At 36.1% G+C, this 17,489-nt stretch overlaps 1 protein-coding gene across 1 annotated transcript in view; it reads left to right on the forward strand.

Moving 5' to 3' along the window:
* The first annotated feature begins 1,810 nt into the window (after window positions 1–1,810).
* Window positions 1,811–17,489, forward strand: part of LOC137250857 (coactosin-like protein) — an 84,829-nt gene continuing 69,150 nt past the window's right edge. Inside the window, exons 1-2 of the mRNA XM_067784480.1 lie at window positions 1,811–2,016; window positions 2,108–2,316. Of these exons, the coding sequence (XP_067640581.1) occupies window positions 1,837–2,016; window positions 2,108–2,316 (389 nt within the window). The 5' untranslated portion in view covers window positions 1,811–1,836. The remainder of the gene's footprint in view (window positions 2,017–2,107; window positions 2,317–17,489) is intronic.

Below are 17,489 nucleotides of genomic sequence, written 5' to 3' on the forward strand. Positions count from 1 at the left end.
CGAGAAGCAACCTGCCAAGTATGTGATTCACGAAGAATCAGAAATTGAAAATAGCGAGGTCAGCAACAATTGTGAGCAAGAGTCTGCACATAAAGATGAAATCACTTCCCAAAAAGAAAATGTTTTGACAAATGATGAGGAGACGTGTGATGATCCTGAATCGCGACAAAACGAGCAATATAATTTTCGACCAAAAGTTAATACACCAAGTCGACTGATCGAATCAGGTTATTCGGCGTTAATGTGTGAACCACTATCATATGAGGACGCAACTAATTCAAAAGAAGTGCAACAGTGGAAGCATGCGATGGATGAAGAATATGAATCCCTCATGCTTAATGGCACTTGGAAACTAGTTGATGCTCCGAAAGATCAAAAGGTAATTGACAACCGTTGGGTGTTCAAAGTGAAGCAAAACCTTTGCCCTGCAGAACTTTTTCATTTTCTTCTACTTAATATGGTAGGTGTCACACACATTTTACAAAGTTTTTTTCTAAAGTTATATTTTGCGTCAATAAACCAATCCAGTTACCATGTTTCATCCCTTTTTTCGTATTTGGTTTAGAATTATGGCATTTTTTTCATTTTTCGAAATTTTCGATATCGAAAAAGTGGGAGTGGTCATAGTCGGATTTCTCCCATTTTTAATACCAAGATAAAGTGAGTTCAGATAAGTACGTGAACTAAGTTTAGTAAAGATATATCGATTTTTGCACAAGGTATCGTGTTAAGGGCCAAGATGAAGGACAGACGGTCGACTATGTATAAAAACTGGGTGTGGTTTCAACCGATTTCACCCACTTTCACAGAAAACAGTTAACGGCATAGAAGCTATGCCCTTACTAAATTTGACAAGGATTGGTAAATTTTTGTTCGACTTATGGCATTAAAAGTATTCTAGACAAATTAATTGAAAAAGGGCGGAGCCTCGCCCATTTTGAAATTTTCTTTTTTTTTTGTATATTGTTGCACCATATCATTACTGGAGTTGAACGTTGACATAATTTACTTATATACTGTAAAGATATTCAATATTTTGCTAAAATTTGACTTAAAAATTTTTTTTTAAAAAGCGGGAGTATTCGTCATCCGATTTTGCTAATTCTTATTTAGCACACACATAGTAATAGGATTAACGTTCCTGCCAAATTTCATCATGATATGTTCAACGACTGCCAAATTACAGCTTGCAAAACTTTTAAATTACCTTTTTGTCCAAAATTTCACTAAGTTTCTATTCTGCGTCATAAGGTCAACCCACCTACCAAGTTTCATCCCTGTATCCGTCTTTGGTAATGAATTATCGCACTTTTTCGGTTTTTCGAAATTTTCGATATCGAAAAAATAGGCGTGGTTATAGTCCGATTTCCTTCATTTTAAATAGCGATCTGAGATGAGTGCCCAGGAACTTACGTACCACATTTCATTAAGATACCTCAAAATTTACTCAAGTTATCGTGTTTAGGGACAGACGGACGGACGGACATGGCTAAATGAATTTCTTTTTTCGCCCAGATCATTTTGATACATAGAAGTATATATCTATCTTGATTAGTTTATGTCGTTACGGATTACCGTTATGCGAACAAAATTAATATACTCTGTGAGCTCTGCTCAGCTGAGTATAAAAATAACACAACATTCATTCGATCTCGGGCGTTACAACGTACGCCGGGTAAAGCTAGTTTATAATAAATTTGATAACTCGATCGTTATAATCATTTTCGCTGCAACATGTACGATTAGCACTACATATTAAAGAAAACTCAGCCTATTTTGAATGAGTTTCGTAGGAACTTCCTAAGGAACAATACATACAACAAACTGCGACAAGTTATGGATAATGGAGATAACATTGAAAGGGCACAACAAAAATGTATGCAAACAAACATATCGCTCAACCCTAAATTGGAAGGCGAGACGTTAAAAACGAAAAAAGTTACGAATAGAATTAAAATCACATTCACACGCAGGGTTGGATATAAAAACGATTATCGTCATTCAGTTGACAGAAAAGTGAGTACTGATAATTGAAGCTCATCATTTATATAGGCAGCGCACAAAAATAATTTTAACAATTTTTTTATTTTTGTTTTTCTCGAAGCAGAAAGTAAAAATTATTTTGAGCTTCATTAGCAGTGTTAATAAAATAACTTTGACATTTACATTGGGTCCATTCTTTGGAGAAAACGTAATTAGTTGGAAACGTGATATGAATAATAATAAAAACAAAATGAGAGGACGTTATCGGTATAAATCGGAAGTTATGTACGAATATACAACATCGATAACAGCATCAGTGAATCAAACAAAAACGTAAGTGAATTTTGAGGAAAAAATATTTTTGCAAACATGTATTAAGGAATTTTTCTTAAGTTTTGTAGTTGAATGTAGCAGTGTATATTTACATATTTGTTTTGAAAATCAATATATGTAAATTTATGCATTTCTTAACAAAATGTAGAGCAGAAACATTATATACTCGACTTGAGTAAAATCATTTCTCCTCTATGATCTATTAGTTGCATTTTATGCTTTATGACTTACACATATTGCACTAATTCGCTTAACAAAATTTTATAAATTTGATTTCGTCTTTTATTTATTAATTTATATTTTTATTTGTATATGTATATGATGTGTATGTATATGTGTACTAGTTATGGGATAATATCAACTTTGTCATAATTTTATATAATTTTTTTTTCGTATAGGTGTGTAACCAATTTTGCTCATCAGATATCGTTTAGTCTGATTGATAAGATATTTTCAACACAGATATGCATATTATTGAAATAAAAAGAAAAACACATGCAAAATAAGGCTAAGCAATCATAAACAGCTTTTTATGGCGAACAAAACGCAAGTATTGACGTCATATTTTTATATCCAAAGGTGTAAGCTTTCAATAACAGCTGAATTGTGAGTCTCGGATGAAAAGCCAATACTACGTATACAGCAGCGAACAGAAAAATAGCCAATACAATTTTAGTCCAACAAAGTACAAGTTAAAAGGTCTATCAAAATTGCCCCAGTGGGTTAAGGGGCTTAGAATATACCCGCGGTATGTATGTCTGTTGAAAGAGGCGACTAAAATACCAAATTGATTCAAGGGGTTGTGTAGCGCAAACCTCTCAAGTGGTTGCCAGCGCAATATATAGCTTCTCCAACCCAATTGTCAACCTCACCTACCCGTGGCGAATCATGTTTCATTAACACCCCAGTCTTTGGCGACCCCGACCCCCTGATGGATCTAGAGGGTGGGAGGGCGGTATGGACTAGAAGGTTTCATGTGCTCATACCAAATCGTTCCCGAGATGGTCGGGCTAGTACCTTTATGGTGCTTCTTACCGGAACGTACCGGATCTGCATCCGGCAAAGGACCATCAACATCGATAACACTCCCCAAGGCCTTCGGGGATAGTTTCGTTTGATGTTTTTTCCCTACAAAATTGCAGAATCTTGCAATTGGCATATTTGAGTAACTTTCCGGAGAGCTAGAGATGGCAATTTAAAGAAGTAAGGAAGGCTAAGTTCCGTACATACTCAGCTGAGAGCTTTGGAGACAAAATAAGGGAAAATCACCATGTAGGAAAATTAACCTAGGGTAACCATGGAATGTATTTGTATGGCATGGGTATCAAATGAAAGGTATTAAAGAGTGTTTTAAAAGGGAGTGGGCCATAGTTCTATAGGTGGACGCCTTTTAGAGATATCGCAATAAGGGTGGACCAGGGGTGACTCTAGAATGTGTTTGTACGATATGGGTATCAAATTAAAAGTATTAATGAGGGTTTTAAAAGGGAGTAGCCCTTAGTTGTATATATGAAGGCGTTTTCAAGATATCGACTAAAATGTGGACCAGGGTGACCCAGAACATCATGTCGGGTACCGCTAATTTATATATATATGTAATACCACGAACAGTATTCCTGACATGATTCTAAGGGCTTTTGATTTCGCCCTGCTTCTTTCTTCTACTTAATATGGTAAGTGTCACACCCATTTTACAAAGTTTTTCTAAAGTTATATTTTGAATCAAAAAACCAACCCAATCACCATGTTTCATCCCTTTTTTCGTATTTGGTATAGAGTTATGACATTTTTAAAATTTTTTGAAAACTTCGATATCGAAAAAGTGAGCGTGGTCATAGTAGGATTTCGCCCATTTTCAATACCAAGATAAATTGAGTTCATATAAGAACGTGAACTAAGTTTAGTAAAGAAATACGATTTTTGCTCAAGTTAACGGCCGAGCGGAAGGACAGAAGGCCGACTGTGTATAAAAACTGGGCGTGGCTTCAAACTGATTTCGCCCATTTTCACAGAAAACTGTTATCGTCATAGAAGCTATGCCCTGACCAAATTTCACAAGGATTGGTAAATTTTTGTTCGACTTATGGCATTAAAAGTATTCTAGAAAAATTAAATGAAAAAAGGCGAAGCCACGCCCATTTTGGAATTTTCTTTTATATATGTATTTTGTTGAACTATATCATTACTGGGGTTGAATGTTGACATAATTTACTTATATACTGTAAAGATATAAAATTTTTTGTTAAAATTTGACTTAAAAAATTTTTTTTTAATGTGGACGTGTTCGTCATCCTATTTAGTTAATTTTTATTTACCACACATATAGTGATAGGAGTAACGTTCCTGCCAAATTTCGTCATGATATCTTCAGCGACTGCCAAATTACAGCTTCCAAAACTTTTAAATTACCTTCTGTTAAAAGTGGGCGTTGCCACGCCCATTGTACAAAATTTTGCTAATTTTCTATTCTGCGTCATAAGGTCAACCCACCTAGCAAGTTTCATCGCTTTATCCGTCCTTGGTAATGAATTATCGCAGTTTTTCGGTTTTTCGAAATGTTTACATAGCGAGATGAGTGCCCAGGAACGTACATACCAAATACATACATTTTTGGGTCGGACAGGGTATATATGAAAATTTTACAATCAAACGAAATTTTTTTTAGTAGGTCATGAAAATAACCTTAAAAATCAGTCGAAAGTCGAAAAAAGTAAAAAGAATAAATTTCGCAGGCTCTAAAATTATTTTTTTGGGTATGCGTAGTGGAACTTTTTTTCCTGAGCCCAAATCCTATCGAAAAATCGATGGTGCGATATCGGTTAATAAATCGACCCACCCTAATATACATACTATATATTATGTATTGTGGAGGATGATGAAATTTTGAGTTGACCAAAAGCCAGCCGCTCAACAGATTGAAAGCGAGATTAGTGATCGTTTACAACAGCTTACATCCATACATATGTATGTACGTATGAACAGCTGCGGACACGAAAATTGTAATCAAAATTATTAACAAATTTTATAATTTACTTTCTTTTATTTATTTTTGTTAAGCGAAGAAAAGTCTCCAATGAATTGTATTAGGTGGAGCTGGTCGGTCAATAAAGACCTCACATTGTTACCAGAATTTGTTTGATGACCAAAAGGGAAAATCCCAATTAGGTACCAGGACGTATGTTATAGAATCACTTTGGCAAATACTAGAAGTTTTTTAGGATCTAACTTAATTGCTCCCTCCAGATCTGGTAACTCTACCGCCCTAGTTGCGGGAACCTTCACCTCTTGAGTGCAGGGCACGAACACAGAACGTGCTCAAACGTTTCTACCTGCAGGTCGCACTTCCTGCATCTGCTGTTACTGACGAGGGATAACTTATATGCATATGACGCCAGTAGGCAGTGTCCAATTAGTATGCCCAACGTGAACCCTAAGTCTGAAAGCGATTGTTGGTAGACATGTGCCGCTCATGATGATTGCAGCTTAACATGGGTTTGATCCAATTTGTTAAGGCGGGATGTACTTCAATCAAATTGATTGCTCGTTTCGAGACATTGTTGAAAGTCCCAGAAAAACACCTAGGGAATATTCCTGGTGTTTCCCTATATTCATGATCACCCTATAAAATGCAGTATTGACTTACTTGCCTTTGGTGTAAGCATGTAGTGCTTAAGAGAATAATATGCTTCAGACATGTTTGATTCAATATATACACAAATCTACTAATCTCTCTAGGGGTTTGACCAGAAAAGGTGTTAAACTTATAGACCTGTAGTCTTTTGGGTGCAGATGATTCTCGGAAGTGTGTGAAGTAGCGCTTAAAGCGGCTCTTCACTATTGTGTGACCATTCCCCGTCGTCCTTTTATATCAGTCCTTGCACCATTTTTCTGTTAGATAGGGCTTTCCTCAGTTTCGTCGAAATTTTTCCATGAAACCTCTTTGACCTGCTGATTTCACGTTTATAGATCCTCAACAAATCTCTATATTTCCGAAATTTGTATCAGTCTGTTATCTTATGGTTTCTCAAGGTTTGCCCTTTTAGGGGTACGCATGATATATGCATGGTCTGAAAAAAATTGGTCTGTACAGGTCCTGTATTCATATCCTGATATTTAATGCTCAAAGCTCAATGTTATGATTACAGTTTACAGTTTACATGTTTTGATTACAGTTTACAACATTCTACCTCTTATACATTCTGAAATAAAAGGTTTATTAATTTAATAAATATTTTAAAAACTTCTTGAAATTTATAATTTTTTTGAAAACCTTTTTGCAAATTCCTTAAAAGTTTTTACTAAAATTCTCGATATTTATTAATTTTTGCTACAATTTTTGTGAACACAACTGTATATGGTATCGCACGCGGAGTTTACGATGAGCAGCACTTAAAATGAAAATATAAAACATTATAAAAATACGTAGGAAAAGAAAGAGAGAAATGGAATTGCTATTTCAGTATCCAGTATCCAGATCGAGTTTCGGGCACATACCAAATTTCATCAAGATACCTCAAAATTTACTCAAGTTATAGTGTTTACGGACGGACGGACGGACATGGCTAAATGAATTTCTTTTTTCGCCCAGATCATTTTGATATATAGAAGTCTATATCTATCTCGATTAGTTTATGCCGTTACAGGGTACCGTTATGCTGAGTATAAAAACTTAGTTAGGTGGTCCAGGGATCGTTAAAATTAAAAAAAGTCCGAACTTGGAAGTTTATTATTTTGGAATATTAATTATAAAAGAGTTTTCTTACTAGGACAGGGATCGAGATATTTCCATTACAACATGTGGACTCGTGCGACAGCTATATGAGTAACTTCCCGTAGAGCTAGATTCCTGAAAATAAGAACATACTTTAGAACCCGGTGACAATGCAACATGAGGGAAACAATTTTCGCAGGTGGTCCAGGGATCGTGAAAATTCAAAAAAATTTACGAACTTGGAAACATCGCGTTTGAATTTTAAGGAACTTCCGATAACACAGTGACCTGCAACTTTGAACATAGCTTTAGGCTCAATTAGGTTTGAATATATGGCAGGCATGCTTAACGAACGAAACGATATCATTTCGTTACGTTAATCAACGTTAATAAACGCTACGAAGTCACTTCGTTTCGTTTATTAACGTTAAGATCGTCAAATTAACGTTAATTTGGCGTTCTTAACGTTAGTAAACGAAACGAAATGACTTCGTTACGTTTATTAACGTTGATTATCGTAACGAAATGATATCGTTTCGTTCGTTAAGCATGCCTGATATATGGGATAAAAAAATCCTAGGATCGACATGATTAGAGGTATTAAAAAGTCCATTTAGAATTGTGGAATAATGCGATCGATTTTTAAGTAACTACTCATTAAGCTAGATACATGAAACCTTACACTTAGTTCAGCTCACCTTGACATTGCAATAAAAATAAGAAAAAAATACTTTAAGTATTTCTTCCATATAATAGGGCCAGAAGAAACGAAAAATGTCTCTTTAAACAAGGACATAATCTTGTTGATCTTTTATGCTGAAATTTTAACATAACCACTGTAAAAATGTTTATGAGGAACAAATATATGATTCTGTCCGCGATGCCGACGGCGAGTATCGAAGGAGGTATAATGATGAGCTGTATGAGCCTTACCCAGATACAAACCCAAAGGCTGGCTGGCTAGGTCATGTAATGCGAATGGACGAAAACGCTCCTGCCAACAAAGTATTTGAGTCAACATCGCAGTTTGGAAGCAGATGAAGGGGCAGACCTCCATTTAGTTTGGAGAGGCAGATGGAGGAAAACTTGACCTCCCTTGATGCCCCCAATCGGCGTCAGTTATCGCGAAACAGTGATAGGCGGTTAAGCGCTAATTAATGATGATGATGATGTTGATCTCTGCGTAAAGCTCTTACAGCTTATCATTAAATCTCCTTCGGTATTCGCCGTCGCCAAAGTGTAGATGTACCTAAATCTTTCGAGGAACTTTACTCTCAAACACTCCCAGAGTCACCTCATCAGATGTTGTCAGTGTCCAAGCTTCTGCACCATATATCAGGACGAGTACAGTAGGTGACTTTTAGAGCAGTGGTGCATTCGAGAGTTTCATGAAACATCGGAAAACTATTCGGCGTTTATCTGCATGTCGTGTGAGCGAGCAATCAGTATTTAAGTTGTACTTTAAGCAGTAAACATCTCATGCGTGAATTCTATGCTCAAATATTTTCCATGTAAACACATACTAGTACAAAAAAAGATGCGCTTGTATTCGAAGCTCTGGCGATGTTGACCACCACTGTTGTAGAGCATGATTTTTGTTTGCCGAACGAGGACTTTACTTTTCAATCTAAAGAAGCATTTATTGGCAAAAGTGATTTTTCGCTGGATTTCAATCCTGACATTATGTACCTTATGGTCAAAAAGCCAATTGCCTTATGACAATTTGTAGTGGCCATAATATCACTTGAACTTATGGCCTTTGAGCTAAAAACTTTACTTTTACAAAACCCCGAAATGCATAATCGAAACACTGTCAAATCGCCACCATTATTAAAACTGGATAAATGCAATTTCATTACAATTACACACTTCTCTAATTGGAAAAAGTTCTCTATTCGTTCCATCCACAGGGAGATGTTTGGCTCAGATACATTAAGAACCATATATTTTTTATTAGGCAATATCTTTTTTTTTTCAATTAAATAATTGCTAAACAGAAAACGTTCTCCACGATCCGACTGTACATGCCGGCGAATGGAGGACCATTAGATAGTGATGGCGCGGTACTGAAGCCGACACAGAAGAATGGCTGTGTACATGGATGGGTCTCTTAAAGCTTAAATTTTGTGATCGGAAAAGGTTTAAAGAATGTACAAGTCTATGTTTCACGATAAACGTATTGTATCTAAGCTAGTACAAGCAGAGTTTAGGGACAGATTGTATGCGGAGGAGACTGAATTAGATTGGCGGAAAGAATCAGTCAGTCATGCGTTTATATGCTCTCAAAGTGGAAATGACGAATGTTCATTCCAATCAGCGTCTTTACATAGTATAGTCACGGCATATGGCAGGTGATGATTGAAAGATCTCTAGTGGCAAATGCATTTTTGTAAAGAAAGGGGGTTTCGAAGAACACGATTCGCGAAATCATTAAACATTCTTAATCTAGCATTCTTAGAGCTCTGGTTTGCAATCGATTATTCCGCTAATCGACTAGTCGATTAGTCAGGTAGCAACTTTTTCAGTGTTTGAAAATCGACTAGCTGGTATTAGATTTCAGCATAGCATGCATCCCACCCAGCTCTCATCATTCGATTACTGACGGTTTCTGAAATTAAATTTTTTTTAAATAAAAATTTGACAAGTTAAAGTTTTTGTTATTTACTGCAAAATGAGTTTCCACAAAATCATTCAAATATTCCACAACAAACTATTCGAATAGTCAAATCTGTCAGTAATCGAATTCAAACAACTAGTCGATAAGTGATAATCGATTATTTTGTCAGACAACTTTTGTTAATAAATAAATCGGTTAGGCAAATCACCATTTATCAACGGCTCTACTATCAGTCTAAGTTATGTTTCATTACAAGTTTTATCCCCTTCTTAGCCTACTCTAGGACCTTGAATAAAGACTCTGATTATTGGTAAATAACGCTTTCCTCTTTTTTATCGTTGCGGAAATTAAGCTCCTAGGTTTTACTTGCGTTATTTTTCGTTGAATTGATGGTCTCAATTTGCCACCTAGCTGTCGACCCAAGTACAACTGAACGATGTTGGAGTTGGTTTCTATCGATTGAAACTATACAGAAAACTATCAAGGAATAGTCTGAGGCAGTGTATTGCATACTCAAATTATACAGAGGGAGCATATTTTTTCAGGAGCTTGACCTTAGCCAAGAATGCAGTCTGTTTCGTCATTACATTAGCTCCTGGGCAGAGCGTGGTAGCATGGAATGTTAACCAAATCTCGGTTTTCATTCAAATTTTTTAAATTGGATTAAATCGTATCTTTCTAATAGATCATGTGAAGATGTAGTTGATGGGGTGTCCTCGTATTCTTTTATTGCCTCCTCTGGGGTTCCTCAGGGAAGTATATTGGGTCCGATTCTTTTTGTGATGTTCATCAATGATATTACTACTTGTTTTAAATATTCTAAATTTCTCTTGTATGCTGATGACATGAAGATTTTTAGCAAAATAACGTGTTCCTCTGACTCGACGAAACTTCAGAGTGATCTTGACAATGTTGTAGCTTGGTGTCAGAAAAATATGCTTCCCTTAAATATTAAAAAATGCTCCCATGTCTCCTATTCCAAGTCCCGTACTCTTATCCCTACTTCATATTTTATTGGTGGCTCACAAATAGACATTGTTTCTAAAATCACTGATCTTGGGGTGGTCTTTGATTCCAAGTTTACTTTTCATAGCCATCTTAACTATACCATAGCTAAGTCGTACTCTATGCTGGCTTTTGTCAGACGTTTCAGTTCAGATTTCTCCGATCCGTATACTTTAAAGACACTCTTTACTTCACTGGTACGCTCAAAACTAGAATATGCTGCTTTTATTTGGCGTCCGTATTATTCTTGTCATATTGTTCGATTGGAGAGAGTTCAGAAAATCTTTATTAAGTATGCTCTGCGACCCCTTCATTTTGAACTTCCGGTTCCCGCTTACGAGTCTAGATGTTTGCTTATCGGTCTTAAGACACTAAATTGTAGGAGAACCTTCTTATCCCTAACTTTCATTTTTAATTTGATATCTGGGGTGGTGGACTGCCCCTTTTTACTTCAACGTATTTTCTTTGTTATTCCTAATATTTGTTTAAGGAATCATGCCACATTTTATGTGGGGCTGGCGAGGACTAATTATGCTGCCAATGCTCCTGTTGTCAGAGCTCTTAAAGAGTTTAATTTGCTTCCGAAATCTTCAGTTTTGGATTTCTCCTTTTGTGAAAATAGGTTTAAAATGCTACTTAATGACCAGTTAAGTTAGTTGGTATTTGCCTACATTTGTAATTAGTCTGTAAGAAATGTAACAATTTCAAGATTAAATAAATAAATAAATAGATATGTACCTACATGTGTATGTGGAAAATTTTAAGAGTTATGAGCATCGTCTGGAAGTGCTGTGAAATTTCGATTCAAAAAAGTGTACCTAATTCTGTGAATTAATTATTAGAATTTTTCACATACATACAAAACCCAAACAATCATATATAATATTTGCACATATGTTTGCATGTATGTATGTAAATAAATATGCGCACGTGCTAATGTGAATGTTTGCCAAAATATTAGTATACATATATACATATTTATTTTCTCACAAAAAAAAACAGGCGCCCTTTATGGGATAAGCACATAAAAGCACAAACGCAAGCGTATTTTTGCGAAAAAGTAAAATGTAAAAAAAAAGCTGCCGGCCGATAATCGGTTGCAATTTTAACACCACCCCGGCCGATTTCAACAGATGATTGCAATTTTTCGGTTTATCGGTGGCTGTGTAAGCGTACCCTTAAGCTTATGGGACCTCCGGACCTGACGTGACACATACAGACCACACCAAATAAAAGGTACCAACCAAAGTTCCAGTTCTACATATTGTGAAGAATATTATCATCACTAAGCGATACTAGTATCACTAAGCCGATACTAAGCAGCCACTCGAATGTACGTAAACAAGTCAATCATCATGTACACACATACATCAAGGCAGCAGAGAGATACTCATAAACGCATGTCATCATCAGCCGAAGTAGTACTCACATATACACCCATATGCTAAATACAAATATATATGCTGGTAACCAAGCATGAAGTTCACGAAATTACTAGACCTTAGGAGAAATGGGTGAACGAGGAAACCGAGAGTATAAAAGCAGCGAAAGTTGAGTAGTCAGTAATCAGTTTTGATTTAAGCACTCTATTGGTTGTATAAGTATTATTATTAAGTACCCTCAAAGTAGTCTAATAAAGACCATTTGGCATTATTGAATATTGGAGTTATTTATTCAACAGTTTAGCGATTTATTCAACGTTAGCAGAAGGTTTGGGATAAGCGGAATTTCACTAAATTCATTATAATATTATATTATAACCCATCGCCACTGTTTAGAGGCTATGGATATAACAGAGCGTCGATTCCGGTACGTCAGGACTCTTGATTGAATAAGACTTTCGATTACGGTTCTGACTATTTGATCTGATCGAATAAAAGTCAATCAGAAGAAATGTTTAATAGAAACACAGTTAAATTGCACTTTTAACGGGTTTTGAGCTACGCCTCCGAATTTCAAGTTCCTAGCCTATCAGACACTTTTGCACTGAAATCGTTAAGCAAACAATAAAGCAAAACTTGTTCCAAATTGTAGCATTTTACTTAAAGTTTTAATAGAATTTGTTGGGACCTGCAGGTCACAGGTGATAAACTTGATCTTTTTGTATAAAATTTCCTCTCTACTTTCCTAAGTATATAATCTATATCTAATATGTATATAAGGATGTATGTGTAAAAATAAATATATTAATCAATTTCCTTAAACATACATACATATTTCATTATAGAATTGCTTTCATTATTGTTTTATATTTGGATGCTATAAAAGTCGGAATATTTTTGATACGAAGCGCCAGCCAAATAAGAAAATGTCAATATAAACAAAAAAAAACTCAGTCTCACAATCAAGAATACAAACTTCATTATCAGTGCCAGACTCAAATATGTACATTAGACTGCCTCAGCAATACCTACAAAAGATAACTGTTTTTATTCCATAAGAACTTTTTACATATGAGGGATTCGGATTTGGAAACATTTTTCCTTACAGTGTTTTTAGAACATATGAATTTTTGAAAATATCAAGACTTCTTTTAACAACTTTGGATATATTGTCAGACCTAACCAAAAACCAATTTGTTAAAGCCAACTTGCAGAACGGTAAGTTTACTTTTTAGCTCAGAGTTAACGTGACATGAGAGGTTAAACTCACACATTTTTTACAAATTTTTTAAATTAACTGTGACCTAAAAAAATAGCTTGCCGTTTTGCAATTGGGCTAAGGGGTTTGATTAAATTTTTTTTTTTGTCACAAACAAAACATGTGGAAAAATTATATTTAAGGCCTTCATTCTGTATTGCGAACGATATCTCAGACGAACGATTCGCCTTCAAACGATTCGGTCTAGTAATGGTATTATCTATCATTTTCGTTCGGCCTTTACGTTTCTTACTTCATGTCAAACAGGAAGGAGAAAGCAATTGTCAAATGAAATGTTGCCATCGTTTAACATAGTGTAAATGCACCAGCGATTCGCTTCTGAGGCGAAACGAAAGAGCGTTTTGTAATAGAGAATGGGACCCTAAGTTTCCTGGAGTGTTTTAATATTTTCTTAAACTTCGACACAAAAATTAAAATAAGTTTTATAATATTGATTGAATTAGTTTTTGTCAAAATTTCCCCAATCAGACAATTTTTCTAGTTCAAGCAAGGCACAAAAAAGTTGATTTACAAAAGAAATCGTTAAATTTTAGGATATTTTATTTTACTTCATTTAATTTGTATAATTTTATTTTATTTAGTTCATTTCTCTTTATTTTATTTCACTTTAATTTAATTTATTTTAAATTATTTAACTTTATATTTTTTATTTTACTTTATTTTCTTTTTTATATCATTTTAAAAATAAATGTAAGGCGCGATAACCTCCGAAGAGATCTAAGGCCGAGCTTCTCTTCCAATTTGCGTCGTGCTCCTCTTGATTTTTCCCTACAAATTGGCCGGACGGGACCTACATGTTTTATGCCGACTCCGAACGGCATCTGCAAGGCAGATGAGTTTTCACTGAGAGCTTTTCATGGCAGAAATACAATCGGAGCGCTTGCCAGACACTGCCGAGGGGCGACCCCGCTTAGAAAAATTTTCTTCTAATTGAAAAATCTTATTTCTAAAATTTTGATGTTGCTTTGCCCGGGAGTTGAACCCAGGGCATACGGTGTGATAGGCGGAGCACGCTACCATCACACCACGGTGGCATTTTACTTTAATTTAATTGAATTAAATTTATTTATTTTTATTTTGTATTTTATTGTATTTGGGTTTGTTTTTTTATATTGTATTATATTTTATTTTACTTTTTAAAAACTGCTAAGTACTAGAAATAGTAGCTCTACCAAAAATTTAAAAGATTGTGCTTTACTTAAAACAAAAAATATATATAAAATAAAATTTATAACCAATACAAGAAATGAGAATTCCACTTTAAATTCGCAATTTTTTTAAATGTATGCAATTTTTTGAAAAACAAAGTAGTTATAGGGAAAATCGTTCTATTTGATCCTCTATCAAACAAGGTAACTATTTAATTTATCCAAGAAAAAGTTGTTTTAAGTTGCGGGTCACCATTGTGTTCCTAGGTTAGGTTACGTTGAACTGGCCGTTCCATGAGGACATCACATTGACTGAATAAGTCCGTAGTGTTACCAGAAGTTTGTTTAACGACCAAACTGAAAAACCCTATCAAAAACCAGGACCTATGTTATAAAATAACTCCGTCCTCTTCGCAAATACTTCCTAGGATTTAAGCCACTTGCTGCTTCTAGATCTGACAGCTGTATCACTCCTAATAGCGGAAGTCTTAGCCTGGCTAGCGCAGGGTAAGAGCACAGAACGTCCTCGATCGTTTCCTCCTCCAGCCCGCACTTCCTACATCTGCTATCACTGACCAAGCCTAATTTAAAAGCATGTGACGCCAGAAGGCAGTGTCCAGTCAGACTACCCGTCATGAGTATACAGTCCTCTCTTTTTAATGATAGAAGCAACTTTGTTAGTCTAAGGTTGTAAGACCTACACATAATCTTCGACACTTTACAGCCCCGCGCTTGAACCCACGCCTTTCCTGCTTGGTCGATCATGTGCACCTCTCGCCTTCGCTTAATCTCACCGAGTCTAATTGGGACGTCTACGGAGCAAGCTTCAAGGGATGCGCCCTTCGTAGCTAGTTCATACGCTTTTTCATTCCCATCTATTCCTATATGCCCTGGGACCCAATACAGATGTATGCCCCTGCCTGTCCCGACTCTCTCCAGGGACTGCTTACACTCTAACCCGCATTTAGATGCTGTGCTATGAGAGATTATTGCCTTAATTGCTGCTTGACTGTCAATATAAAAGTTAACACGATTGCAGCTTGGGCTATTTTCTTCCAGGGTTTCTACTGCTTTGGTTACGGCTACTAATTCCGCAAGCGCCCGATCCATCAAAGAGCTAATCGTTGGAAGGCACTTTCCACTTATGACAATTGCAACATCATCCGCGTAAGCCGTAAGTTTTACGGGTCCCTCATCGAATCGCCTGTGCAGTTGGTTGATGACCAGCCGATCCATTTGGTTAAGGCTGAATGTACTTTAATGTAATTAAGACCATCCATAATCGGCCATTTAGAAACATTATTGAAAGGCCCGGCAATGTCTAAGAAGACTCCTAGAGCATATTCCTTATATTCCAGGGCTTTCTCTACGCTTATTATCACTCTATGCAATGCGGTGTCTACCGACTTGCCTTTGGTGTACGCATGTTGTGTTGTGGAGAGCAGCTTTTCATCCACGTTGGGCTTTATGTAAACATCTATCAGCCTCTCAAAGGTTTTCAGCAGAAATTATGTTAAGCTAAAGGGTCTGTAATCTTTGGCATACACGTGACCGATCTTTCCCGCCTTTGGTAGGAAAGCTACACGAGCAGTTCTCCAAGAGTGCGGTACATGATTCAGTGTTATGCACTCATCGAATATTATTTTAAACCATTCCACGACCTCCCTACTTGAAACTTGTAGCATGGCCGGGAATATACCATCTGGGCCTGGCGATTTAAACTTAGCAAACGTCTTCACGGCCCATTCGATCTTGGTATCAGTCACCAAGCCCGGCACTACCCGCTCCGTGATCGAAGTGTGAGTGCTGTCTGCTGGCTCTTCTAAACCAACTCCCGATGGGAAATCTGTATCGAGAAGCACCTCAAGGCATTCCTCACTATTACGTGACCATTCCCCGTTCTCTTTCTTTATTAGTCCCAGGACTATGTTTCCCCTTTGCTAGGACTTTTCTCAACCGTGCTGTTTCGCTGGAGCACTCTATGTCCGTACAGAAACTTTTCCAACTCGACCTGGAAATTTCACGCTTGTAGATCATCAGTAGATCCCTGTAGTCGTCCCGATACGCTTCGCTTTCCGCGGTCTTTGGTAGCTTAAACATTTCTCTTACCTGTCTTCTTAGTAGACTCAGCTCATTGCTCCACCATGGCGGCTTTGCTTTTCCTCTGTATCTTCTTAGAGATTGTGTTCCTATACTATTCGATAAATCAAATAACAATAATATAGGGCTAATATAATTTGGTATTTTAATCAGCTTCGTTAATTAAGTATGAATTACGGTAGTTATTTTTCTTACTAATCATTGATATTAGAGAAAAATCATTCGAGAGATAAATTACAAATCGTTTGATAGGTTTTTCGAAACAAGCTATTTCAACCTAATTGAAATAATTAAATCAGCGCTTTATTTTTAGGTTGATTGGAGGTTTTTACATTAACAACATATACGATTTATATCCAGTCTCCAGTTTTATAAGAAAAAATTATCTCAGCACCAAGGTTCCGTTTGTCATGGAGCTTCCCATGAGTTTCATGTAAAAACTCAAAATTTTAATGTCTAAAACACTAAAAAATCTTTGACAAATATGCACGAGTGTGCCACATTTAGCAAAAAAAATTGAAAAAATATACGAACAATAAATTGATTCAATTGAGACGCCCACCAAAAAAATTTAGATACATTTTTAAAGAGTTTCATCAAATGTTATTAAATGTCTTCTCGTATTTGTTTAAGGTCAGTTTGTAGCATTTGAAATTAACGACGTTATTCCGAACGTTACCGGTAAATTTGTTATCGGTGTATGTATTATGTAACCGAAAATTGTTACCAGTTCATGTAAACGCGATTCTGGCCTGCACGGTTATTCTGTCAAAAACGAAGATGCGCAATTGAGAATAAAATGAAATGTGAAAAAGATTGATACCAGCTTAGAATAATGGTTTAAGTTTAACACCTTTTTTAATAGACAACTTAATGAATAATAGGGCTGGTATACGACACGCTAGTTTGAACTTAAGCATTAGGGGAATTT

This window comes from Eurosta solidaginis, chromosome 4 (assembly GCF_040869045.1).
Source record: "Eurosta solidaginis isolate ZX-2024a chromosome 4, ASM4086904v1, whole genome shotgun sequence".
Lineage (NCBI taxonomy): Eukaryota > Metazoa > Arthropoda > Insecta > Diptera > Tephritidae > Eurosta > Eurosta solidaginis.